At 37.0% G+C, this 27,194-nt stretch overlaps 2 protein-coding genes across 2 annotated transcripts in view; one reads left to right on the top strand and one right to left on the bottom strand.

The window, feature by feature from the left end:
* Positions 1-731: 731 nt before the first annotated feature.
* Positions 732-8,436, bottom strand: ankrd49 (ankyrin repeat domain 49). Its single transcript, XM_056473608.1, has 3 exons — positions 8,374-8,436; positions 5,427-5,638; positions 732-2,957 (listed from the first exon to the last, which is right to left on the bottom strand). Exons 2-3 carry the CDS (start codon positions 5,634-5,636, stop codon positions 2,505-2,507), a joined length of 663 nt encoding a protein of 220 aa, XP_056329583.1. The 5' UTR covers positions 5,637-5,638; positions 8,374-8,436; the 3' UTR covers positions 732-2,504.
* A 118-nt stretch (positions 8,437-8,554) lies between these two features.
* Positions 8,555-27,194, top strand: part of mre11a (MRE11 homolog A, double strand break repair nuclease) — a 33,425-nt gene continuing 14,785 nt past the window's right edge. The window contains 14 exon segments of the mRNA XM_056474309.1: positions 8,555-8,614; positions 8,792-8,877; positions 9,634-9,766; positions 11,486-11,646; positions 12,197-12,284; positions 13,195-13,336; positions 16,427-16,541; positions 17,294-17,479; positions 19,234-19,354; positions 19,356-19,406; positions 21,769-21,849; positions 21,973-22,102; positions 25,329-25,432; positions 26,810-26,983. Coding sequence (XP_056330284.1) covers positions 8,855-8,877; positions 9,634-9,766; positions 11,486-11,646; positions 12,197-12,284; positions 13,195-13,336; positions 16,427-16,541; positions 17,294-17,479; positions 19,234-19,354; positions 19,356-19,406; positions 21,769-21,849; positions 21,973-22,102; positions 25,329-25,432; positions 26,810-26,983 — 1,509 coding nt within the window. The 5' untranslated portion in view covers positions 8,555-8,614; positions 8,792-8,854.

Here is a 27,194-nt window from a genome sequence, read left to right on the forward strand (position 1 = left end):
GACGTAACTTTGAGCTGTAGGGTTAGGTGAGTGCATTTAAAAGCTTTGGATGCAGCTCAGATTGCACACCACCAGGTCTGCATCCAGACCCCTCTCCATTCGCCGGCGATTTCTGAAAAGCTGTCAGCGAGTCAAAATTGAGGCTAAAATCATGTAGTCTGAACTCGGCATGAGATATTTGGCATGCTAAATATCTGGATCTGTCGGCGATTCAAAATCATGCCGTGTGACGCGTTCTGATTGAAAATAACACCGCTGGTTACAGCCAATGAGAGAGCAGCATCCAGGCTTATATTGTCATAAAGAAAGCATAGTGAGACAGACTTATATACCAAATGATAATTTAAAATGTTTTAGTTTTGCTTTTATGTTTAGTTCCCATAAAATAGAAATATATTCATTAACTTTAACTAATGTTTAAGTAAAAATGAAAACACCATACATTTTACAGTCGAATGGCAACACTGTAGATCCCACAGCAACTAAACATGTGTTACACTTCCTCTCTCGGTAGCCATTTTTAGCTGTTCCAGAACTCAATGGGTTCCCACCCTTAACCATAATTATACCTTACTCCATGTGTATATGCATACATTCCACATTATTTGATCATGTGGTGGCTTTTGCTTTATTATTTGCCAAACTGCATCCAAAAAGAAAAGTACGGTCTTTGCTGCGTTGTAAATGTCAGAGTAATATTTGTGTCCGATTTAAACTAAGCGCTCTAATAATCATTGTGAACTGGAATGACTTTATTGTGCTTCCACTTAGATAATTATAACATCACATTATGATCAATATTTCACATTACGACCACACAGTAATTCTATGTAAACACTAGCTTCACAAACTACAGATATCTTCATTAACTACATCTTCAGAAAACTTAAGCTTTACAGTATTTATATGTATAATAAATTATAAATATCTGTGTCGCAAAGTGTTAATTACACATAGCAATATCAACAAACCTGAAAGTTGACATGAAACAAAAGTTAAGATGGTCTGTTTTCCCCTTATCGTGACATACATCCAATTTAAACTTCTCAAATGAGACAAAAAATCGTGTTTTTTGCAAGATGCAGCTTTCTTAATGCGTTTCTAAATTAATTTCATGTGTTAAGCCTTTAATGTGTTTTCATTCCGTTCGAAACAACATTCAGGGACGCAATTTAGGTCTCGAAAACTTGATTCATGTGTTAGACGATCAATTTTTCGCATGATCAATTCCTGATCCGTTTTTTATCCATTATAATTTTATTCATTCATTCATTTTCTTGTCGGCTTAGTCCCTTTATTAATCCAGGGTCGCCACAGCGGAATGAACCGCCAACTTATCCAGCACATGTTTTATGCAGCGGATGCCCTTCCAGCCGCAACCCATCTCTGGGAAACATCCAAACACACTCACTCACACTCATACACTACGGACAATTTAGCTCAGTGTTTCCCAACCCTGTTCCTGGAGGCACACCAACAGTTCATGTTTTGGATGTCTCCCTCATCTGACCCATTAACTTCAGGTTTTGGAGTCTCTTCTAATGCAGAGTTTCCCAACCCTGTTCCTGAAGGCACGCCAACAGTACACATTCTCAACCTCTCTCTAAATCAAACACACCTGAAACAACTCATCAGAACATTAGAAGAGACTCCAAAAGCTGAAGCTAATGGGTCAGATGAGGGAGACATCCAAAACATGAACTGTTGGTGTGCCTCCAGGAACAGGGTTGGGAAACACTGATTTAGCTTACCCAATTCACCTGTACCGCGTGTCTTTGGACTGTGGGGGAAACCAGAGCACCCGGAGGAAACCCACACGAAAGCGCGGGGAGAAGAAACTCCACACAGAAACGCCAACCGACCCAGCCGAGGCTCGAACCGGCGACCTTCTTGCTGTGAGGCGACAGCACTACTGCGCCACTGTGTCACCCTAATTTTATTCAAATACAACTAATTTGATTACTTTCGATGTTCTAAAATATTTGTTCAACTAATTTTATACAAACACAAAGGACGGGTGACGCAATTTAAACGACCCAAAGCATAGAAGTAAACAAGCAACAGAATGGCTTCAACAGAAGAAATACAGCTTGTGGAGTGGCCCAGTCAGAGTCCTGACCCCAACCTGATTGAGATGCTGTGGCATGACCTCAAGAGAGCGAATCACACCAGATCTTTACAGAATACAGTTTGCGTAGCAAGAATACAAAACTGAGGAGAAACATAGGGGAAGCTGAATTCGAATTTCGATTATCTTGTCGTCACATGAACTGCCCAACAAATTGATGACGGCATTTGTTGATAATAAATTAAAGGCTCTGCGATTGCGAAAAAATTAAATAACTAAAATTATGTTCACTTGCGCAATGTCATCATAAGACACCAAAGTTTATACATCGATACATGTTATTACAAAGCTCTGCGAACGCAAACAAAAACTCATGTTCACTTGTACGATGTCATAAGCCATCAAAAGTTTAATGCTAAGCTAACACGTAAATATATCAATATACGTTATTACACGGCTCTGCGATCTCGAACAACCTGTGATGTTCACTTGTGCGATGTGCGATATCGTATGCCGTCTCTCCTGCGCTGTTTTTCAGTCCCGCCTGTAGGGTGCGCTGTGATAATAAAAGCTCAATGGTTTTCCCAGCGGCGGCATTTCCAGCGGCCAGCTGTAGTGCTGTGAGTCGACCTGCTGTCACAGCATTGATCTCTGACCCCCACTGCAAAAGAAGAGATGCTACGTTAGCGTGACCCCAGCGACAGGCACTATGTAGCGGCATCCAATCGTCGGCTGTTCTCGCGTGGAGATTCGCTCCAGCTTTTAAAAGAGCAGACGCCACGTCATGATGGCCACTGTAGGCAGCGCGGTGCAGAGGGGTGTAGCCGTCGCTATCGTGACAGTTGACAAGCGTCGGGTCCAACGCAATAAGACGCTCCACTGTTGCAAACTGTAGATAAGAAAACAGAAATAAGAAATGCATCAATACTTTATTTCTACAGTGTCAAAAAGTATCGTCAAGTATGGTGACCCAAACTCACAAAAAAGCAAGTGAGGTGAATATTAATTGATAACATTGACCAGTTTACAGATTTAAGGCTTAAAGTCCGTGTGAAATCAAAAATTACAATTTTTAGTTTGCTAGCTCACATTGTTATAGCATTTGCTTCTGTGTATTATACCCTGGCTTACCGTTAGTTTGCTATGAGTGAATGATTCACAAAAGAAAGCCCCACCCCCTACTCAATATTCAGTTTCAGTTGGAAGCACATCAAAATACTAAAATAAAAGTCTCAGCAACTTCTGGTTAACGCAGACTTCAACAGCACTTGCACCTCAAAACCAATTTTACATTAATACATACACATACTTTTATACGTGAAGTTGAAATACAAAATTCAAATACTAGCTCTGATGTTAGTGAATTAGCAACGGTTTTTGCTGTTCTGACGTCAGCTGCAGATGTGAATGAATGGTGGAAGAAAGTAGTTCTCCCATGGCCTGCACAGTCATGAGATCTAAATATTATTGAGCCAGTTTGGGCTGAGTTGGATGAGCGAGTCAGGAAATGTGGTACAAAGGAAACAAATATATATATATATATATATATATATATATATATATATAAATATATATACACATATACATATACATTTGAATATTTTACATAAATACATGCACCATGCTCATTTTACATCATACTATTTTACATAAAAAATATGTTAAAAGTTCATGCACTTCAATTAGTTCAATTAGTTTACAACTACAACAATACAGTAACAAGAACATTATATTTTGTTTTTTACCATAGAGTCATGCTTCTTAACAAAAAGATAAACAAAAAAAAAATAGTTAAATCTCAATAAATCTGTAGGGAAAATAAACACTGTTGTTGAATGTACATTTCGATTGGGAGCAAAGACTTGCTTACTGGGTCTCACTGAAGATATACCTTATGATTTACAGAAAAGGGGCCTTCTACATACTTTGGTTTACTTTGCTCAGAAATATATCCTTGTAAAGTGGATTAATGAAGAACCCCCAGTTTAAATCAATGGCTGCTTGCAGTCTGCAACATAATTCCACTTGAGTCTTTCTCCACAGCTATGAAGAACAAATCTTCTTTTATTATTATTCTATTTTATCGGACCTGGGATCCTTTCTTTGATTATCTAGGAACCTCGAAGTCTCTAAAAGCTTGTCTGTTAGATTCATCCTGGACAAAAGAAATTTAATATGCCCTTTTTGTAATATCATTTTGTATTTAATGTCATTATTTATATTGTTATTTTGTTTATTTATTTAATTACAATTTAATTTTAATTATCATCATTGTCATTATTTCTTTTTTATTATAATTTTTCATATGGGCTCAGAATTCAAATGACATGTATGATAGATATTATCTTTTTACGCAATGTAATTTTCTGACATGTTTTTGCACTAATAATGTTCAATAATGGCTCGTTTCCACTGACTGGTACGGTACGGTACGGTTCGGTTTGGTACGGGTCACCTTTACCAAGCTTGCATTTCCACTAACAAGGGTACCCTTTTGGTGGTACCCTTTTGCTGAAGAATAATGTGCTCCTTTTTTTCCGGCTTCTCCTTTGTTTCTTCACGCTTCACTCTCGCGTTTGTCAGTGTCTGACAGGATCGGGTTTTAAAAGCACGTCAATAATCAAGCGCACGTTATTATCATCAGCTCAAGAAGTTTGTTATTTCAGATATAATGTTAGACGCGCGGCGAGCGCTAGCAAGAAAGCGAAACCGCTCGCACTTCAGACTGCCTCGTAAAAAAACTACGCGGCACAGGGTAGATCTGCTGTTCTTCTTGGCTTTGTGGCTGTTTATCAAGACGACGACAAGGTTTGTTTGAGCCCGGAACGACGATGGCTCGTTATTATATGTATAAATAGTTCCGCTGTAATCTCTCGGCTGTGCGTGTATTTTAAACATGGCGGTTCTTTTGTTTTCATTCTGGCTTGTTGCGTAAGCGAATGACGTATCTCTGTAAACCAATAGCGTTCAGCTGTGCGTCTAGCTCCGCCTTTTGGTACCCTTTCTTGTGTTTGGTACCCTTTCGAAAGGGTGCCGAAAAAGTGGTACGGAACGGTTCGGTACGGTACGCTTTTTGACAGTGGAAACGGCTATAAAAGCGTACCAAACCGAACCGTACCGTACCACTCAGTGGAAACGGGCCTTAAAACATTATCAGCGGTTAGAGTATGGACGCTTCTACACTTCGAGTTTACACCGGAAATAGTAAATCATCCGGGAACCTTTGGCATACTTATTCCAACATACTACGATTTGGCACATACTAATTCTATTTTCGAATACTATTTAGGACGGATTGTATGCGAATTGGGACGCAGCATGAGTTTGATGCTACGTACAGTAAATAACAATCCCTTACTCTGTTCCTCTCGGCAGCCCATAATATCAGTTCAGAGGGAGTGTCCTGTAAACGAAGCTCCTGTTGCTGATACCATTCCTCTGTGTGCATGGCTTCATCCTCATCCTCTCCTTCTTCCTCGTCCGCCCAACCGCTCCGCGTCCCCATGGGAATCACATGATCAGGTGAATCCAGCAGCTCCAGCTGGTTGAAGCCTTCTGGGAAGTCCATCACTGAGGAGAAGGAACGAAGGAAGGAAGAAGGATAGAAAGAAATTATTGTATGATTATAAATTTTATATTTTATTTAATTTGCCGAAAAGAAAATGAATGAATTTGTATTATGTTTATTTTTTTAATGACTACTACTATGTAATTGCTTTTATATCAGCTATTCAAATGTAAAAATTGCAATGCATTTGTCGTGTCAATTAAGCAAAAATGTATTGAATTGAAAGAAAGAAAAAAGGAAAGAAAGATTTTTATTATTGTTGCATTATCATATTTTTATTATTATTTTATTATTATTATTTTTATTCAATTTTAATTTTTATAATGTTTTTATTATTGTTGTTCTATATTTGTTTTTATATGATCTATTTAAATGTAAACATTGCAATAATACACTTGTCATGCCAACAAAGCAAATTTGAATCGAATTAAAACAAAGAAAAGGAAAGAAAAGCAAGATTGAAAGAAAGAAAAAAGAAAAGATTTTTATTATTGTTGCAGTTTTATTATTACTTTTATTTTTTATTCAATTAAAATTTTTATTATGTTTTGTTATTATTATTTTTAATCACTATTACTATGTAATTGTATTTTACATGATCTGTTGAAATGTAAACATTGCAATAATACACTTGTCATGCCAATAAAGCAAATTTGAATTGAATTAAAAGAAAGAAAAGAAAGAAAAGCAAGAAAGAAGGAAAGAAAAGGATATTGTTGTATTATCATTTTTATATTAATATTATTTTTATTTTTTATTGTTTTATATTTTTTTTACTATTACTATTTAATTGTTTTTATATGATCCATTTAAATGTAAACGTTGTAATAATACACTTGTCATGCCAATAAAGCAAATTTGAATTGAATTAAAAGAAAGAAAAGGAAAGAAAAGCAAGAAAGGTAAGGAAAGAAAGGAATATTATTGTTGTATTATCATTTTTATATTAATATTATTTTTTATTGTTTTATAATTTTTTACTACTATTACTATGTAATTGTTTTTATATGATCCATTTAAATGTAAAAGTTGTAATAATACAATTGTCATGCCAATAAAGCAAATCTGAATTGAATTAAAAGAAAGAAGAAAGAAAAGCAAGAAAGACGAAAAGGAAAGAAAAAATATTGTTTTATTATCATTTTTTATTATTATTACTTAAATTTTTTATTTAATTTACATTTTTATTATGTTTTACTAATTGTTTTTCCTACTATTATGTAATTGATTTACTATGATCTATTTATATGTAAACATTGTAACACACGTGTGACATTTGTCATGCCAATAAAGTAAAAATAAATTATAAATAATATATATAATTATAAAAATAAAGAACAAAAGAAAGAAATACACTTTTGATTTTTGTTTTATCATGATATTTTTATTATTAATACTTTTATTTTTAATTAAAAACATTTTAATCACTTCTACTATGTACAAGTTTTTATATGCTCTATTGTACTTTCACAAAAAAACATTTTCATTAAATGTACTTTTATTTTATTTAATTTTTATTAAATGAATTTTCATGTTATTTAAAATGTTATTGTTTTATTATTATTCTTTTATAATCACTACTATTCAATTCAATTCATGTTTATTTAGCGCTTTTACAATGCAGATTGTGTCAAAGCAGCTTAACATAGAAGTCCTAGTAAAGTCCAGATTTGAGAGTTGAGTTGAACTATGTAATCATATTACTACTACATAAACTACTATGTAATCATATTAATACTATAACAGTATACTTACCACATTGAATATATATATATATATATATATATATATATATATATATATATATACATATATATAATTTTTTAATTACATTTTAAGGTATATACTCAGAAATGTACCCATTCATAATGTAATCATATTTCGCTCTTCATTTAGAACTTGTGTTTGGTTAAAAATGTAGAAATATGAAATAAATATTAATAAAATATGAAACACTTCTCATAAACTAACGATTACAGGTCCAACCCCTGCTGAAAAATCCAGCTTAAACCAGCCTAAGCTGGTTGGCTGGTTTTAGCTGGTTGACCAGCCTGGTTTTAGAGGGGTTTTGGCCATTTCCAGGCTGGTTACCAGCCTTTTCCAGCCTGGTCTTAGCTGGTCAGGCTGAAAAATGACCAGCTAAATCCAGCTAAAACCAGCTTGACCAGCCTGGTTTAAGATGGACATAGCTGGTTTTAGCTGGGCTCCCAGCCTGGCTAGGTGGTCAAGCTGGTTTTAGCTGGTCATTTTCCAGCCTGACCAGCTAAGACCAGGCTGGAAATGGCTGGAAACCAGCCTGGAAATGGCCAAAACCCCTCTAAAACCAGGCTGGTCAACCAGCTAAAACCAGCCAACCAGCTTAGGCTAGTTTAAGCTGGATTTTTCAGTAGGGACATCAAAATAATAATACAAAATAAAATGCTAAATCTCAAACACTGATCTTTTAACATGCATCTTTCTCACGATGTTTCTGTCTGCAGACCTATAATGTTGAGTAATTGTGCACTCATATAAATGATGAAAAAATATGACCATAATCAATGTGTTTTGTGACAGCGATAGGGCATAATATGAAACGATGGACTTTTTATTTAGTCCAAACAATACAGCACAGCCCTAGTTTATATCGACGTAACATTAAATCGTAAATTAAATCAAAACTATGTAAATTTAAACGTTAGTCTCGTTTAAACTAGTAAACCCGTGCTTGTAATGCAATTATGTGTAAATCACTTACAGAAAATAAGATATAACCAGCCGTCTTCACGTTGAAGTCACAACACTTACGAGTGGTGCAAGTGGCGCTGGGAAGTGTAGTTGATTATGCAGTCATTTCTCTTGAAGCGAGGGAAGGCATAAAATACATTTCCCAGAATTCAAAGGAAAATAAAAACCTTCCCGCGACTTCCGACAGTAGGCGGAGATTGTGTACATGTGAACTCCTGTGTCAGTCTGTGGAGCTTTCGTGCTTTTCACAAGTATTGTGCTTTTCTTTTTAATATTAGCATAATTCAGGTCACAAATATTTCAAATTAGGCGTATTTTAATCAATATATGTTGTTAATCTTGCTGTTCTGTATGCTTAACATGCATGTTGTTTACTGACGATATGTATATAGTATTAACTGGCTAAAACTTTAGATCTCCATCAACAGATTTGTATTTCTTTCTTTCTACAACATCAGCACGATCGTTTTTAGCATCTGCGGTCTCTTAGCATGGCGACAGCTGGAAGCACCGTGTAAGTATTAACTTTAATTAACTTTACATGGATTAATTTGCTCTTATGACATCTCAGAAATGAATTAAAATGTTATTACTTATACTAATATATTATTATTATAATTATTAAATTAGCTGTATTCCTTAACCATTTCAAGTTCACTGTACCTCACTGAATTTCCAGGCAAACTATATAAAACATGTCCTCCACCACATATAATCAGGTAAAAAAATAATGATATTTAATATTGTAGATGTTATGAGGGATTATTATTGGATACATCTAACACAACTGTCCTCTTCACTTTCACTTTGGAGTTAAAGTTAACAGTTTATCCTCTGGGAATGGTTCAGTTATTCATATGATAAATAGATGTACAGATATTTTATTCATTAAAAGAAAGTGAAAGTGAAAGTACTGCATGGGTGACCTTCCAATCATCTTTGAAATCATCATCCATCAGGCTGTTACTTTCAGCCACAGCTGAAGCAAGTAAAGCTGTACAGAGTGAAAGTAAAGCTTTTATTTCATTAAAAAACATTGTGAATTTAAAAAGTATAATAGGAAATATTGTGAAAAATTCCTTGCTTTGTTAAACATAATGTGGGAAATATTTGAAAAAGAAATTTACAGGAGGGCGAATAAGTTTGACTGTATGTATGTACTCTGAGCTCCTGAATACCACACACACACACACACACACACAAAAGGTTTGCGCAGAATGTTTGCACTCTTTCTGATTCTGGATATTTTTCTTAAATGTTATTTTTTTAGTGATGACGAGGACACGTTCAAGATCCTCATTGCTACTGACATTCATCTGGGATATCTAGAAAAAGATGCCATAAGAGGGAACGACACCTTTGTGACCTTCGACGAGATTATGAAACAAGCTATGCAAAATGAGGTGAGGAGATATCAGGGTGATTTTAGCTCTTAATATTACTAATTAATACTATTTGAAGTTATGATTTATAGTAAAAGCCATTTATTTTTCTAATGTACAATTTAACGTTATGTAATTTTAGCAGTTTTCAGAGTCTTACAGTTTATGCACTCACAAGTGGCCTAAAACCTTTATGATTTTCTTTATTCTGCTGAACACTAAAGAAGATATTTTGAAGCATGCCAGAGACCTGGAGCTATTGACTTCCATAGTAGGAAAATAAATACTATGGAGGTCAATAGATACAGGTTTTGAACACTCTTCAAAATATCTTCTTCTGTGTTCAACAGAAAAATTAAAGTTAGACAGGATTGGGATATATGAGCAATATCACACGAGTAGCAGTGCGATATGGCTGTATATCGGCACTGGTGGGAGGCCTGTGTTGGCTCGAGGCTGCAGGCCGAGTGCCTTAGTGTCCCTTAGTGACGATATACAGCCATATTGCACTGCTACGAGTGTGATATTGCATTTATACAACAGTTCGCTGTCATAATCATGTGTATAAAAAAGAAAATCAAACACGCAGAGTCTCAAAAATCCTTTTGTATGAGGAACTATTTTCTTCTGCCATTCATTCACGTCTGCAGCTGACGTCAGAACAGCAGAAACCGTTTCTAATTCACCAACGTCACTTTACAGCTAGTATTTGAATGATTTTCTAGCGTAATGTCTAAAATGATGACAAAAAAGCTGATTTTGCTCACATTTTATGATTAAAAGGCTGAACGGCATGAAATGCCATCAGTCTACAGGGATTTAGCAGTATTTCTCTGTTGCAATCGGGAGATCTCAATAATTAACCCCCAAAAAGTAAAAAGCAAAGCAAACACTAGCAGATTACTATGGTATAAATACAGCACTACAACATACAAAAGAGAGAGATTTACTTAGAATGTCATGTTTTATAATGATTTGATAAGCCGTAGTTTAAAATACGAAAAGAAAACGCTGAGTTTTTCTTCTCTAAGGACTTATAATGCGGTCTCGGTTGCCATCTTGTGACGCAAATGTCTTTGCTCTGCTCAGTATGACAGGCTGATTGATGCCAAAAAAAAGCCTCAAAAGTGCATTATGTTGTCCAACAGCTGCAATATTTATCAAACTGTAGTGAGTTTATTGATCTGCTGGCACTCTTTGTGGGCGGAGTAATACACAAGGGTGTAGAGGCTGTATGAGTGCTGTTATTACAGAATATTGCACGGCTATATATATATACAGTATTGCCTATGTCCAATATACAGTTTTAACCACTACCAGTGCTGTCCAATAACGCAATACTTATAATAAAATAAGCTGAATACTAGTATCCTGCAAATTAACTAGTAAAATCATGGCAAAGACATAAGAAAAAAATAGTTATTATATATTAGTATTAAAACTATTATGTTTTAAAAATAAGTAGAAAAAACTTTGTTAAACAGCACTTGGGAAATGTTTATAAAAGAATAAGTGAATAAGTTTGCCTTCGACTCTATGCGTTCTCGTAATCTATAGTCAAACAGTAACTTACATTTACGTTTTTAATTAGAAAATAGAGAGCTTTATTGTTAAAATATTTGACTTCTGTTTAATTCTGACTTTAAATAAAGACAAAGGGGCTTCATGTGGACCTGCATAAAATTCTACTAAAACAGCTGTTGCTAAGGATTGATTTGCATATATATTGTTTTCTCTAAGGTTGACTTTGTTTTGCTGGGTGGGGATCTGTTCCATGACAATAAACCATCCCGCAAGACCCTGCACAGTTGTATGGAGGTGATGAGGAAGTACTGCATGGGTGATCGCCCAATTATCTTTGAAATCATCAGCGATCAGGCTGTCAATTTCAGCCAAAGCAAGTAAGATATAGTATAGATATATATAAATATATGTATGTATGTATGTATGTATATATGTATAAATGTGTGCATATATATATATATTTGTGTGTGTGTATATATATGTATAGATATGTGTGTGTGTGTGTGTGTGTGTGTGTGTATATATATATATATATATATATATATATATGTATGTATGTATGTATGTATGTATGTATGTATGTATGTATGTATGTATGTATGTATGTATGTATGTATGTATGTATGTATGTATGTATGTATGTATGTGTGTGTGTGTGTGTGTGTGTACATGTATATGTTTCTAAAATTTCAGTACCGCTTGGCATGAAATAACAGTATTGGGACAACATATATATATATTATCATATAATTATTATAATAAAAAAAAAAAAAAAAAAAATATATATATATATATATATATATATATATATATATATATATATATATATATATATATATATATATATATAGTAAAAAGTATTATTGTATAATACTTTTCCTTAAGATGTCCACAAACAAAAAATCACCATTTCTTTTAATTTGTAAGGTTTCCATGGGTGAACTACCTGGATGATAACCTCAACATTTCCATCCCTATCTTCAGTGTGCATGGTAACCATGACGACCCAACTGGGGTAATGTTTCATTTTTAATTTGTCGACTTTAACTGCAATTTGGCACTTTCACTTTCATTCAGGAACATTTGATTCATGCCCCTCATGACAAACAAGATATTGGATGCGATTATGAACTGCTGGAGGGGCGACGCAGTGGCGCAGTAGGTAGTGCTGTTGCCTTACAGCAAGAAGGTCACTGGTTTGAGCCTCGGCTGGGTCAGTTGGCGTTTCAGTGTGGAGTTTGTGTTTAAACTATCCTGTCGCAAAATACTGTGAAAATCCTACACCACGGTAATAGTTTGATTAAGGTGTTTACATGTCTGTGCTACACTTCAATAACCTTAATCGGATTAAATTAATTACAAAATTTCTGATTACATGGTAAACTCTTAATCAGAATATTGTCTTAATCATATTAAAATTGGATTATCGGTGTCCATGTAAGCCAGGCGTCACCAAACTTGTTCTTGGAGGGCCGGTGCCCTACAGATTTTAGCTCCAGGTCTAATCAAACACACCTGAACAAGCTAATCAAGGTCTTGCTAGGTATACTTGAAACATCCAGGCAGGTGTGTTGAAGCAAGTTGGAGCTAAACTCTGCAGGGACACCGGCCCTCCAGGACCGAGATTGGTGACCCCTGATGTAAGCATACTCAATTCATCCACCATGTTAGCTGAATTGGTCACATGACTGCGTCAAATCACATGACTAAAATGCATCATGGACTAAAATGCATCACAGTCCAAAAATACGATTTCGATTCCTAAAAACACTGTCTCTGTGTGGATAGTGGGCCGAAATGGAGAGAAGATTTGCGTTTTTAAGCGAAAATGTATTAGTGTGGGCATGATTCAGTTTCTTTTCAGATTGGTGTTGTGCAGAACACTCTTTTTTTTTTTTTTTGAGTTGTGTTTTTGTGTGTTGCAGGCTGACGGGCTGTGCGCTGTAGACCTGTTGAGCTGTGCTGGTCTGGTCAATCATTTTGGCCGCAGTCGTTCTGTGGAGAAAGTTGAGATCAGTCCAGTTCTTCTGCAGAAAGGAGACACCAGGATTGCACTGTATGGCCTCGGTGAGTTTACAAATTTCAGCATGGTGGTGGTGTAAGTTAGTTATCAATGTATTGTGCATCAAAGTTAAAATAGACAGGGGGGAAAGTAGATTTCGAGGCATTTGAGGATGCATCTATGCAGAACAATGCTGGAAGTGCCCATTTTGTGGCTCTCGTGTTTATTTTTTCACATGAGTTGCACTTCACGCAGCCAATACTATTTCTGAAAACCAGTTCCAAACATTAGCAGGATTCTCGACCTCAATTTATCCCGCACCTCTTCTTCTATCTTCACTTTTATTTCTTTGTTTTTGTGGCTGGCAGTGAAAGCTGCTTGGCGCTTTCGTGACGACTACATGATGCCGAAGGTTTGGGGACATCGTGAAAGTTACTTTACTATTCACCAGGCCTTCATATTGTGACCTTATTAATGATCCAAATAAAGTATGAAAATAGATTCCCAAATATTTAATATAGGCTATAGAGAATTGCATGCAGCATTTGTGAACTTTTTTTGATTTTATTTTCAATGACGCACCCCGCAATTAAACTAACAATTTCTTAACCCGCCCCAACCCGACCCGCGAGTTACCTGTTGGGTCTGCGGGATATGAGATGACCCTCGCATCACTAATTGGTGCATAACTAATGCGCTCTTTAAATAATAAAAACTTTTAGTTGGTCGGCGCAATAGCCTAGTGGTTAGCGCGTCGACATATGGTGCAGTAGCATGTCAGGGCGTCACGAGTTCGAATCCCAGCTCGAGGACATTTCCCTACCCCCCTCTCTCTCTCCAACTTTGCTTCCTGTCCTAAATACTGTCCTATCTAATAAAGGCAAAATAGCCAAAAAATAAATCTAAAAAAAAAACTTTTAGTTGGTCGATGGCTCGGTCTGTTTCTGTTCCTCAAAATAAGCAATGTGCCATCAGTGCACCCTAATACACCTCCTTTTCAGACCAGCACGCCCATAAGTCCACAAAGTGGAGCAAATGGACCTGCGTGTACAGGGCTTGACAATAACGACTGCCCGATGGCCCGGGGCCAGCATGCGAGATGCTCATTACTGGCCCGATCAGCTTTGGTTGCGTTTGTTTGTCAATTGCTTGCAAATACAGTCTTGGGGTGCTTTCACACCTAGACGTTTGTCTCATTCGCCCAGTTTACGCAGTTCATTCAGCATATGTGAATCTCGTAATCATGCTTAGATCCGCACCAAATCAACCTGAGATCGCCTGAATGAGGTGGTCTCAGCTCGATTGAAATGAACTCTGGAGCGGATCGATTGAAGTGAGAAAGCAAAAGGATCCAACAAACTAATGAGCCTGGCTATATCACAGTGGATTATGGTTATGTAACTGGCATATACGGCTATATGAAGAGAGAATTGTGATAGGGCGGGATATCATTCCTACTTTTAAATGTGTGATCATGTCGAATACGAAAGTGAAAGCATGCTGAAATATTACCGAGTGCTGTTCATCCGTTAAGAAAATTGACCAAAATCACCATCTGAATATTTTTCCATATTTTAATCTTATAGTTTGTATAAGGCCTGCAGTCTCGGTTCATCTGTTATTTCTCTCTAAAATTTAAGCCTATAATATGTAATTCTAGCCAATGTTTTTTTAATAGAGGCTGTGTATGAGAAAGTCTTACCTCTCTGATTTATATTTGGTGACAATGTCAAAATTAAAGTGCACATTTGAAAGCAAGTTCGAACAAAGTGCATTTTTTAGCAAGTTCAAACACAGACCATATCACCTTATGTCCACTAGAGGGCGCCTCTCGATCAACATTACCAGTGTTACATCATCACGTATGTAACTACATGAAGGATTTAATAATTGACAATATAGCCAGTGAATAGCTCTTTGGCAGAGTATTTGGAGGTTGATAGTTCATGCACATTTTGTAAAAGGGAAGAAAAAACCCTGATTCACATAGGTAATTACATCATTCCAGACTCTTTCAACCACAAGATATTATTTGTTACTAAAAAGGTCAAAAGATAACTACATTAACTTTTTTTTTAATTTTGTATTGAAATTCTTATATTCACAAGCATGTTTTTTTTTTTTTTTAATCGATGTTTTTGGCTAATCTATATTTGTAAAACAGACAGACGTAAAAGGTGTAGGACAGCATTGATTTATTCAAGTAAAAAACAAAAAAAAAAAACAGAAAACGGTGCACTGTTATTCACTTTTATTCCGGTTACAGGTCAATATATATATATATATATATATATATATATATATATATATATATATATATATATATATATATATATATATATATATATATATATATATATATATGTATGTATGTATATATATATATATATATGTATGTGTATATATATATATATATATATATATGTATATATATATATGTATATATATATATATATATATATATATATATATATATATATATATATATGTATATATATATATATATATATATATATGTATATATATATGTATATTATATATATATGTATATTTATATATATATATATATGTATATTTATATATATATATGTATATTTATATATATGTATATATATATATATATATATATATATATATATATATATATATGTATATTTATTTATGTATATATATGTATATTTATTTATGTATATATGTATATTTATTTATGTATATATATGTATATTTATTTATGTGTATATATATATATATATATATATATATATATATATATATATATATATATATATATATATATATATATATATATAAAATTTATGTTATCAAATTTAGTTACATCGCAATTGTAAAAGTTGTCAGTTGTATTTACAGAAAAGTTATGATGATTAAAAAGTGTATGTATACAATTATGTTTGGCTTTTGACACATTATTTAAAATATGTGGCTAAGAAATAGCTATTAACTTCTTTTTTTTTGGTGGGACCAGTGAAATTTTTTAGCAGGGCAAGTAAAAATGGGAACCATAGAAAAAATCTTTAGAGTTGAACCCTGGCTTATATGAAAATAGCAACGTGCCTGATGCCGTATTGCGCCAGGTGTGTGACAGGCCCCTGAACATGTAATACTTAGTACATAAATGGTGTTCTGTATTTCAGGTTCCATTCCAGATGAGAGACTTTACCGGATGTTTGTCAATAATCAGGTGACCATGCTTCGGCCACGAGAAGATGAAGACGGCTGGTTCAACATGTTTGTCATCCATCAAAACAGGTCCAGGAATTTGAACTTTAATATTGAGTAAATAAAAGAAAAATTCTGGTAGCGTCCCAGGAGGAGGTTTTGGGATCAACGAAAGCACAGATTGATTATGTGTTTGAGGGAGCTTTAATGACTGAAATGATTAGTTCATGCATTTGTATTGCCTTTGTTTATAATCTATATATAATTATAATATTATAATGCAAATGCTGTAGGCAGTAACATTGCGCACATTCGTAAATGAGCGTTCTGATGTCAAGTAAAGCTGCTTAGGGTGGTAAAGTAGTGCATACTGTGTAGTAGGGTTGGGTTGATAAATGATGCCATCGTCCATCGCCGATCACCATCACGATGCTGAGCCGGCATCGCAATCCTCCTCCCCACCTCCGTTGCAGCAGCAGCCCTTGTGAAAAACACACACTGAGGTTATCCAACTTATCCACCATATGTTTTACACAGTCCTTCCAGCCACAACCCAACACTGGAAAACACCCATACACTCTCATTCACACTCGTACACTACGGCCAGATTAGTTTATTCAATTCACCTATAGCACATGTGTTTGGACCGTGGAGGAAACCAGAGCACTCGGAGGAAACTCACACCAACACGGGAAGAGCATGCAAACTCCACACAGAGATGCCAACTGACTCAGCCGGGGATCGAACCAGGGACCTTCTTGCTGTGAGGCGATCGTGCTACCCACTGCGCCACCGTGTTGTCGGAACTCATTTGTATTTGTGTTAATTGTGTGTTTTTGCAGAAGTAAGCACGGAGCGACTAACTACATCCCAGAACAGTTTTTGGATGATTTCCTGGATTTGGTGGTGTGGGGTCACGAGCATGAGTGTAAAATCGCTCCGGTCCGGAACGAACAGCAGCTTTTCTATGTCACGCAGCCTGGCAGCTCCGTCATCACATCACTGTCACCAGGAGAGGCCGTGAAAAAGTATGTGTGTGTGTGTGTGTGTGTGTATGTGTGTGTGTGTGTGTGTGTGTGTGTGTGTGTGTGTGTGTGTCTTTCATTGTTTGCGTGTGTGTTTATATATACATTCAAGTCAAAATTATCAGCCATCCTGTGAATACTTAAAAAAAAATTTAAGGTTGAAATTATTAGCCCCCTTAAGATATTATTACTTGCTGGATGCACTGTATATAGTACAAATATTTTATTTATTTTGTTGCTATCTTAACTACTAGTGAATAATTGTAAGATTTTTTTTAAATGCATAAATTGAGGATTAGATTAGATTAGTTCAGATTTTTGTTGAATTAAACATCTACAAGTGCAAGGTAACAAAATGCAACTTGGGTTTAACCAGGAGTGCAATAGCAGCAAATGCAGGATTTATACTCTAACCGGCCACTTTATTAGGTACACCTGTCCAACTGCTCGATAACAAAAATTTCTAATCAGCCAATCACATGGCAGCCACTCTATGTATGTAGGCATGTAGACATGGTCAAGACGATCTGCTGCAGTTCAAACTGAGCATCAGAATGGTGAAGAAAGGGGATTTAAGTGACTTTGAACGTGGCATGGTTGTTGTTGGCGTTTCAAAAACTGCTGATCTACTGGGATTTTCACGCATAACCATCTCTAGGGTTTACAGAGAATGGTCTGAAAAAAGAAAATATCCAGTGAGCGGCAGTTCTGTGGGCGCAAATGCCTTGTTGATGCCAGAGGTCAGAGGAGAAGGTCCAGCTTATAGAAAGGCAACAGTAGCTCAAATAAGCACTCGTTACAACCGAGGTCTGCAGAAGAGCATCTCTGAACACACAACACATCCAACTTTGAGGCGGATGGGCTACAGCAGCAGAAGACCACACCGGGTGCCGCTCCTGTCAGCTAAGAACAGGAAACTGAGGCTACAATTCACACAGGCTCACCAAAACTGGACAATAGAAGATTGGAGAAACGTTGCCTGGTCTGATGAGTCTCCATTTCTGCTGCCACATTCGGATGGTCGGGTCAGAATTCGGCACCAACAACATGAAAGCATGGATCCATCCTGCCTTGTATCAATGGTTCAGGCTGGTAGTGGTGGTGTAATGGTGTGGGGGATATTTTCTTAGAACATTTTGGGCTCGTTAGTACCAATTGAGCATTGTGTCAAGGCCACAGCCTACCTGAGTATTGTTGCTGATCATGTCCATCCATTCATGACCACAGCCATCTTCTGATGGCTACTTCCAGCAGGATAACGCGCCATGTCATAAAGCGTGAATCATCTCAGACTGGTTTCTTGAACATGACAATGAGTTCACTGTACTCAAATGGCCTCCACAGTCACCAGAGCTCAATCCAATAGAGCACCTTGGGATGTGGTGGAACTAGAAATTGGCATCATGGGCGTGTAGCCCACAAATCTGCAGCAACTACGTGATGCTATCATGTCAAAATGGACCAAAATCTCTGAGGAATATTTCCAGTGCCTTGTTGAATCTATGCCACAATGGATTAGGGCAATTCTGAAGGCAAAAGGGGGTCCAACCCGTTACTAGTAAGGTGTACCTAATAAAATGGCCGTTTAGTGTAGGTATAAGCTATGAATGCAATAATAGAAAATGACAGGTTATATTTTCAGATGGATGTGCTATGAACATAATATGCATGTCATATGATTCAAAGCAGAGTTAATATGCATATGGCTTTTTGATATGTATATGACTTTTTTAACTTTGTCTCTGGGTATTCCTCAGGCACATTGGGTTATTGAGGGTGAAAGGTAAAAAGATGAATCTCCAGAAAATTCCTCTACAGACCGTCAGGCAGTTCTTCATTCAGGATGTGATACTCTCTGATTACCCGGAGCTTTTCAGCCCCAGAGCAACCCAACACCATGCTCAAAGTCCAGGCTTTCTGTCAGGAGAAGGTACAAATCCACACAGACACACTGTGAGCAAAAAAATAATGGCAGCTACACTGGGATCTGCATAGAAACGCAGCACAATCCGCTCATATTTCTGATGTTTCAAGTTACGAATATTTGGATCTCATATCAGCACAGCATAACTGAGATATGATCACAAATTCTGAATTGTGGGCACTTGCGATCCATATACTGCAGCCGTTTTTCAGTAATTTAAAACAGTCTTATCCCTGTCAGAGCTTCAGTTTGGTGATATTGACATTTATCTTGTGGATATTCCTCAGCGATTTAGTCACTGGTTATGGCGTTATAGCCTTGTAAGAGGCTTATATAGCCAATGCAGACTGAAACACAGGGTTATATATAGTGTGAGATAAATAGTAGCTAGTTCTCTGCAACTCTCACATGGCCACCCGCTGAAGTGAAGCAGGGCTGTGCCCAGCCAGTACCTGGATGGGAGACCACATGGGAAGCTAGGTTGCTGCCGGAAGTGGTGTTAGTTAGAACAGCAGGGGGCGCACATCCTGTGGTCTCGTGATGTGATGTTGTGTGCTGGGGCTTCGAAGCATGTATCAAAAAAACGATACATTTTTCAGTGAAGCAGTGTACCGGTGATTTGTTTTGCTATTATCACATGATCAGTGACGTCCGAAGCTTCATTTTCACCTATACCCACGTGACTGCTTAGAATTTTGATTCAAAGGTTTAAACACCCTCATGGGTTAGTAAAGTGTATAGCTAGAGATTAGGCGTCGATTACATCCCACACACCAGTAATTAAACTAAAATACAATGGTAATTTATAGTAAAAAGGTTTTGGACCATACTAAAGTGTATTAGCGTATTTTTTTACAGATATCTTTAAAGAAGACCACTGCATATCGTAGTTTAGTGTTTAACGGAGACCAGCTAGCAAGTGTGCCCCGAAAGCATCACTCCCATAGCCTCCTCCTTAGAACATTCGCCTGCCATGCAGGAATCGCTGGTTCGGAACGAGTGTGTGGGTGAAAAACTAGCTGTAATAGGATAAATGTAATTACTTCTGAATACCTTGGATTTTACTTCAGTCATCTGTGGTGTAATGTAACATACCTTATGTGTAAAAACTACAGTAGTTGAGTAATTTGTTTATATTACTGTTGTATTACTACATGAATGAGTTGGTCAGTGGTAAACATTATACAATTTTACAACACAGTGCTTTTCCACACTTTAACCAGAAGAGGTCCTCATCGAGCGCTGATTTAGAAAACTTCGAGTAACAAACTTTTTTCCGATACAATTGAGTCGAGCGCTTGACCGCTTCAGAAAGTTTCATTTCACCATCACTACTGTGTTCTGTATGGGTCCTAATGCCCCAGTATATTGATGGGGACTTTATAGTGCTCAGTGAGTACTGTCTTTTGAATGAGACGTTAAACTGAGGTCCGGATTCTCTGTGGTTGTTAAAAATCCCAGGATGTCTTTCGACAAAGAGTAGGGGTTTATTATTATTATTATTACTACTATTATTATTATTATTATTATTATTATTATTATTATAAACAGAAAACGGGCTGCCGTTGTAGTGTAATCAATGTCCATGAACAGCAGGTGTGATTTGCAGAGGATTATGGGACATATAGTCCACTTGATAGACAGATGTGGTGTGTAGAATTCCCTCTATTGTGTCTGGTAGGTGGTGACGGTGACAGCTGTTGTTAGAACAGTATTGGCATGTAGATCCAATATAACTTATAGCCAACAAAATGTACAGAGCAGGCCATCAAAATAAACAGATGCCAACACATTTTATCCAATAGAAACTGAAACAAAGGAATATTCTGTGATGGAGATGGGAAACTTTGCATCCTTCAAGTTTACTAAAGTGATACGTGTTTGAGTCACAGCAACTGGAAGACCACTCATAAAGACCCTAGATATCCAATGAGTCCAATATACAGTAACATGCAATGATGAATCCTAAATAGTTCAATTATACGTCTTCATATCATTGAGCAGATGCCAACCCAAAAACTGCGCACATTGAAGAATGAGAGTCGTCGGTCAGATCACGTGAATTAGTTAATAGCATAATAATAATAGTATAAGATTAATAATAATCTTCATGTGATTAACGCAACTTCTTCTACCATGTAATGGCCGTCTGTGGTGATCTGGGACAGTGCAATAAAACTACTGACCAAAACTAATGAACCAAAACTAACAGACAAATAGAAAAACCCGAATCTTTGTGGACCTGTTATCTTGTTTGATGTGTATCTAGAAGTCTTGGGTAAATGGTTGTCATCTTAGACACTATTTTGCAAGAGATTGCTATCTGAAGATGATATTCATGGAATTCACTTTATTATTTTGTCCTTAGGTTGAAGAGATGCTGGAAGAAGCAGAGAGAGAGAGACTTGGAAATCCCCAAACTCCCGAGAAACCTCTTATCAGACTACGAGTACGTTGCAGACACACACCCTTTAATGCCTTTCATGTTTTTCTGTTTCACAAAATACTTGCGGAATTACTAGATATGCCCTTTTCTCTCTCTCTCTCTCTCTCTCTCTCTCTCTCTCTGCAGGTAGATTATAGTGGCGGTTTTGAAGTCTTTAACACTATGCGCTTTAGTCAGAAGTTTGTAGATAAAGTGGCGAATCCCAAAGACATTTTGCATTTCATCAGACACAGAGAGATCAAAGACAAAATTAAAGGTAAGTCACACACATCTAAAAACTATTTGAATGTCAGGGACAGGTTAGATATTTTTGAAAAATATATTTAAAGGTGTCCTATAAAGAAAATCTGGACGTATCTAGGCATTATTAGAGATCAGTGTATGGAAATGCCCGTACCCTGAGCCTCAGGCCCCGTTTACACTACTATGTTTTAGTTTTAAAATGAACAAGTTTTACTACGGTTACCCCATTCGTCCACACTACGCCGGAGTTTTCGAGCCCCGAAAAATGAGCGTTTTGGAAACGTTGGAGAGGCCGTTTTCATTCTACAACGCTGCTGCTCCATCTCAGTGTGGATGGGGGGAAAACGGAGACATCTGAAAACGGAGGCGGGGCTGCAGATTGGGGCTGATTGGGGCTTTTTCCTCAATATTAAGTAGCCTACACACAGTTCAGTCCTGCATCCTCTCCTTTTAAGTTCAGACTTCGCAAGATTGATATGGAAAACAAACCCCTGAGGAATCATCTGTAACTCTTCAAATGGAACAGTGTACTTTATAACCTTATTCACATCACCCTGGCTATGCTGTTTCACTATCTTAACCATAAAACAAAAACAAATAAGGAACTGTCAATTTTCATTTAGATATTAGCAACTTAATAGACACCAAAAATGTTGAGGCGTCGTGTAGCTGCATAATATGACCGTCATCTTCATGTATATTTATAACAAAACGGAGCCGACAGCATTACTGCCTCCTTTCATTTTCTTTAAAAATACGAAACCCTCTCTTTCATCGAATATCAATTTTAATAATCAATAATGGCCATTATAAAAGTATAACGTACAATAAGTTTATCCATAAAGGCAAGCAATAAGTCATAAGTTGCAGAATTAGTGTCTGTGGTTACATTAATGAATAGCCTATATTAAGTGCTCAGCCAAAACACGTTACCTGAGAACAAAAGACCAAAGTCGGGGAATATGTGCTAGATATAGACAACAAGATTAATTAAATATCATGTTTAACAAATATAGTGAGATTAGATCCTGCGGTAGATCCTTGATGAACAGTCCGACTCGCACAGCTCTCATATGGGTATGTGCTCAAAGCACGCTGCAGTGCATGCCAGGGTGTGTGTGTGGTCACCATTTTAATGTAGACGCAGAGTTGTTCAGAAACGCTGGGTGAAATGCTAGTGGACGCGGATCGTTTTCATTAAAACGATTCAATTCAATCATTAAAATGATTCATTTAAACAATTCATCGTTTTCAACTAAAACGCACTAGTGTAAACGGGACCTCAGACACCATTGTTTTTTCATTCTCATGTAAATTATGCACGTGTGAAACCCCGGTGGACTAAAGGCCAATCAGAACACAAAGCAGACTGTTGCATGACTCTTGTGTGAAATAGTTTTTACAATTTTAGGCCAATCGCCCTTGAAAAACCAACTTCTAACGGTTAACTATTTTTAACAGCTGCAATCTGTCCAATTGCTTGAAATTGTTAAACATTTTCATGCTTCTTTAGAGCTGTGTAGAAATGTGCTCCCTTGATTTAAGTTTTTAACGTGTGAAAGTTAAATAAATATGCAAATTAATTATGCTTACACACATGTAAAATGCACTGCATGCCGATTTCCGAGTCAGTTGGGACAAAAGTAGTTTTTCATGGGTTTTTTTTCCGCATTGTAGCACCACCACGTGGTCAAACCATGCTACTTTTATATATTTATTTTATAAAGTGACTTGGAGATGTGCAAGTTTCTCATTCTGTTCATGAGTTAAAGAGATTTTTGTAAAAAAAAATTGATAACTAGATATTCAGACTTCAGACAACCTGACTAAATCACTTTTCAGATCAGGGTGAAAAACCTAGGTTTAGTTCACAATAGCAGGCTTTTCAGAACAACGCTACATACCAAAAAACAAATGCAATAAATACAATTTTATTTAAAAAAAAATATAAATTTTTTTGTAAATGAACTATTAATATACAGTAATCATCACAGTGTTTCCTCTAGGATTTTGTTCCAGCTGTGGCAGCAGGCCTTTTTTACACAGATCTACTAACTACCTATGGCATTATTTCAATGACAAATGTCGTGAGCGCAGTATTAGACGTCGAGATCGCATTTATGTAATAGCCTATGAGCATGCGGATCTCTGTGCTTGTGCGCCGATTTCCTCTGCTCGTGCACAAAACATCTTGCACGCCCCCTCAAATATAAGCCGATTTAAGAGTGCGCAGATCTTCTTGTGCGCTCTCAAATAAACGTTGCTGAAGTGTGATTTAGTGCCTTTATGTAACGAGTATGTCTCCAGCATTTATTAGATTTGCTAGGAATATTTATGAATGTCTCCAATAGACCTACAGAGCGCCATTAATGCGTTCTGAAGTGAAGTGAAATGGCTATACGTCATATTTGCTGGCCTCACGCACCTGTCAGTCAGCATGTCACCTTAAAGCAGGGGTCGCCAATCTCGGTCCTGGAGGGCCGGTGTCCCTGCAGAGTTTAGTTCCAACTTGCCTTAACACACCTGCCTGGATGTTTCAAGTATGCCTAGTAAGACCTTGATTAGCTTGTTCAGGTGTGTTTGATTAGGGTTGGAGCTAAAATCTGTAGGGCACCGGCCCTCCAGGAACAAGTTTGGTGACCCCCGCCTTAAAGGGTTAAACAAATGACGCACAGCACTACTACGGTTACAGAAACGTTCGCTCTGTTATAATTCACTTACCTTTTAATACGTTTTGGTGCGATTATAACCCGCTATTATAATAATTAAATGTTTTGAATGAGAAGCTGTAATGTAGCCGTGGCGGTATGAATTTTGGCATGGCGCCCCGCCATGGAAGAACGAATGTAGCGGAAACCATGCATCATGTGTCCTCTTGCTGGAAAATTGGTCCAGTACTGCTTATATCTTGGCTTACAGTGAAACTGCATTATGGCAGAAGTATATGGGTGAATATAAACATTTTTTTTGTCTTCAGTACACTTGGAATGTAGCACATATTCATTATAATTACAAAAAAAAGACAGCCAATATAATTCAACTGTATTTCATAAAGTGAAAGTCATTCATATGTTTGGACCAAATAGATAAAAGTAAGTAAATGAGGACAGTATCAAACTGCCACCGGGCCACATTCCTCGTTTTTTATTAATTATTTTAACATTATGGCAAACTGATAATTTTATGGGGAAAAATAGAAAAGTGCTGAAATAAACAGTGCTGTGTTTTATGTTCTGCAGATGAAGATGTGGATTTTGAAGCACTTTTCTCTCGTCCCACTTCTGAGGTCTTACAGCTGAGAGTGGAAGATCTTGTAAAGGAGTACTTCCAGACAGCTGAAAAGGTTTCCATTTTGTCTGATTATAGATTAAAGGGCACCTATGGTAAAAAATCTACTTTTCAAGCTGTTTGGACAGGCATATGTGCATGTATGGTGTATGGTGTCATATTGGGGTGATATAAGCACACCCAGTCCTTTATTTTCAATTTAACAACATAAAAACGGTGGACCAATTGGAGCGGTTTTCAGATCGACCGCAACTTTACGTAGGAGTGTGGTCCCCCCGCCCACCAATATTGATTGACAGGCGCGTCATCATATCCTCAGTTTGTTGATTCACGTCCGCCATTTTCAGCGTGAGTCGAAGCGATATCACTAAAGGAACACGCTAGCTCTATTTTTAGATGCAAGGCTCATTGGGCTCAACACAAGATCAATATTCTCCACATTATCACTCTAATCGGAATTATTGGTTGTATCTTTAGGTAGGTTTGCAAACATGTGTACTTCTCATTGAGTCTACCTTATACTTCAGCCGTTTGCATTTCTCGCGATCCCAGAAGCTCCCTGTGATCTTAACTAGCATGCGTTTTAGAATTCTAAACATCGGTTTCTATCAGGGTACACTCAAGTCGACGGCTGGGCGCCGCGGACCGCTGCAGAAACCTATGTTTAGAATTAAAAAATGCGTGGCGCGACGATTCGGGACACTTCATGTCTCTGCTGCGCCACAGAGAGTGTCTGGTGTGCCGTGTCGCGGCTTCGAGCGGCGCATCCGGTGCCTCTGTCAAAGTTAATTCAGTGTGCGTGGTTATTAGTTTCTGTGTACAAGCTCGGCACTTGAAACTAGCACACAGTTGGCTGTAAAACTGTACAAAGACACAAATGATTTTGTACTCTCTGCTTGGTCTGTGTCCGAGTCGTACATGTACAACTGAATGGTGATCCTCTCACTCCTCCGTCTGCCTGTCTGTTGCGAACGCAGAGCGGATGAGCTCATGGCCCCGCCCCCTTGTTACGTTGGCGGGAAGCCGAAACTAATTTACATGTGAAGCAACACACCCCTAAATCAGCGAGCTGTGGACACGCCCCCAACATGACACTTTTTAACACATTATAATAAAACAATCAGAATTGTGTTTTAAACTGAACCTAAACTGGCACACTCAGAAGAACCATAATATTAATATTAAATCATACAAAAGAGGTAAACTATGTTCCCTTTAATCTTAAATCATGTTTACTAGGGCTGGGCGAGAGGGCCTTTTTTAAAAAATACCCCATTTTTTTTCACAAAAATGTTTTATTTATGATTTAAATCGTTTTTCCCCCTGCAAAAAACTGATTGGAGTTGAAGGTTATTAACCTGTATTGCATCGTTACACTTGCCTGTAAAGAAATCCCTGAAATCGTGACTGCTGTGCGTTTGTGTGTGTCTAGAACGTGCAGTTGTCTCTGCTGACAGAGCAAGGCATGGGAAAGGCAGTACAAGAGTTTGTGGATAAGGAAGAGAGAGATGCAATTGAAGAACTCATAAACTACCAGCTGGAGAAAACCCAGCGCTACCTCAGAGAGCGACGGGTGGACGCCACGGAGGAGAAGATTGATGAGGAGGTATGAGGAAGGCACGAAATAAAATTCAGTTTCCCCAAACATTGTTTTTGGATTCGATTCAGAATGATCATCAGTGCATAGAGGATTAAGTCTGTCAACACTTAAGTCAAGGTTTTGTTTTTGCATGCAGAGGTTTTTTTTTTTGTTTGTCAGGTCAGGTGCAAAGTTAACTGTAAGGTTTTTTTTTTTACGTACACTACAGACCAAGGCT

The sequence above is a fragment of the Danio aesculapii genome, chromosome 15, assembly GCF_903798145.1.
Source record: "Danio aesculapii chromosome 15, fDanAes4.1, whole genome shotgun sequence".
NCBI lineage: Eukaryota > Metazoa > Chordata > Actinopteri > Cypriniformes > Danionidae > Danio > Danio aesculapii.

Bases quoted from the DNA above. Each gene is read 5' to 3' on its own strand.
- ankrd49 (XM_056473608.1), bottom strand. From the start codon at position 5,636: ATGGACTTCCCAGAAGGCTTCAACCAGCTGGAGCTGCTGGATTCACCT. The intron at 2,958-5,426 runs GTAAGGGATTGT...TCTTATCTACAG, and splicing joins GGGCTGCCGAGAGGAACAGA to TTTGCAACAGTGGAGCGTCT.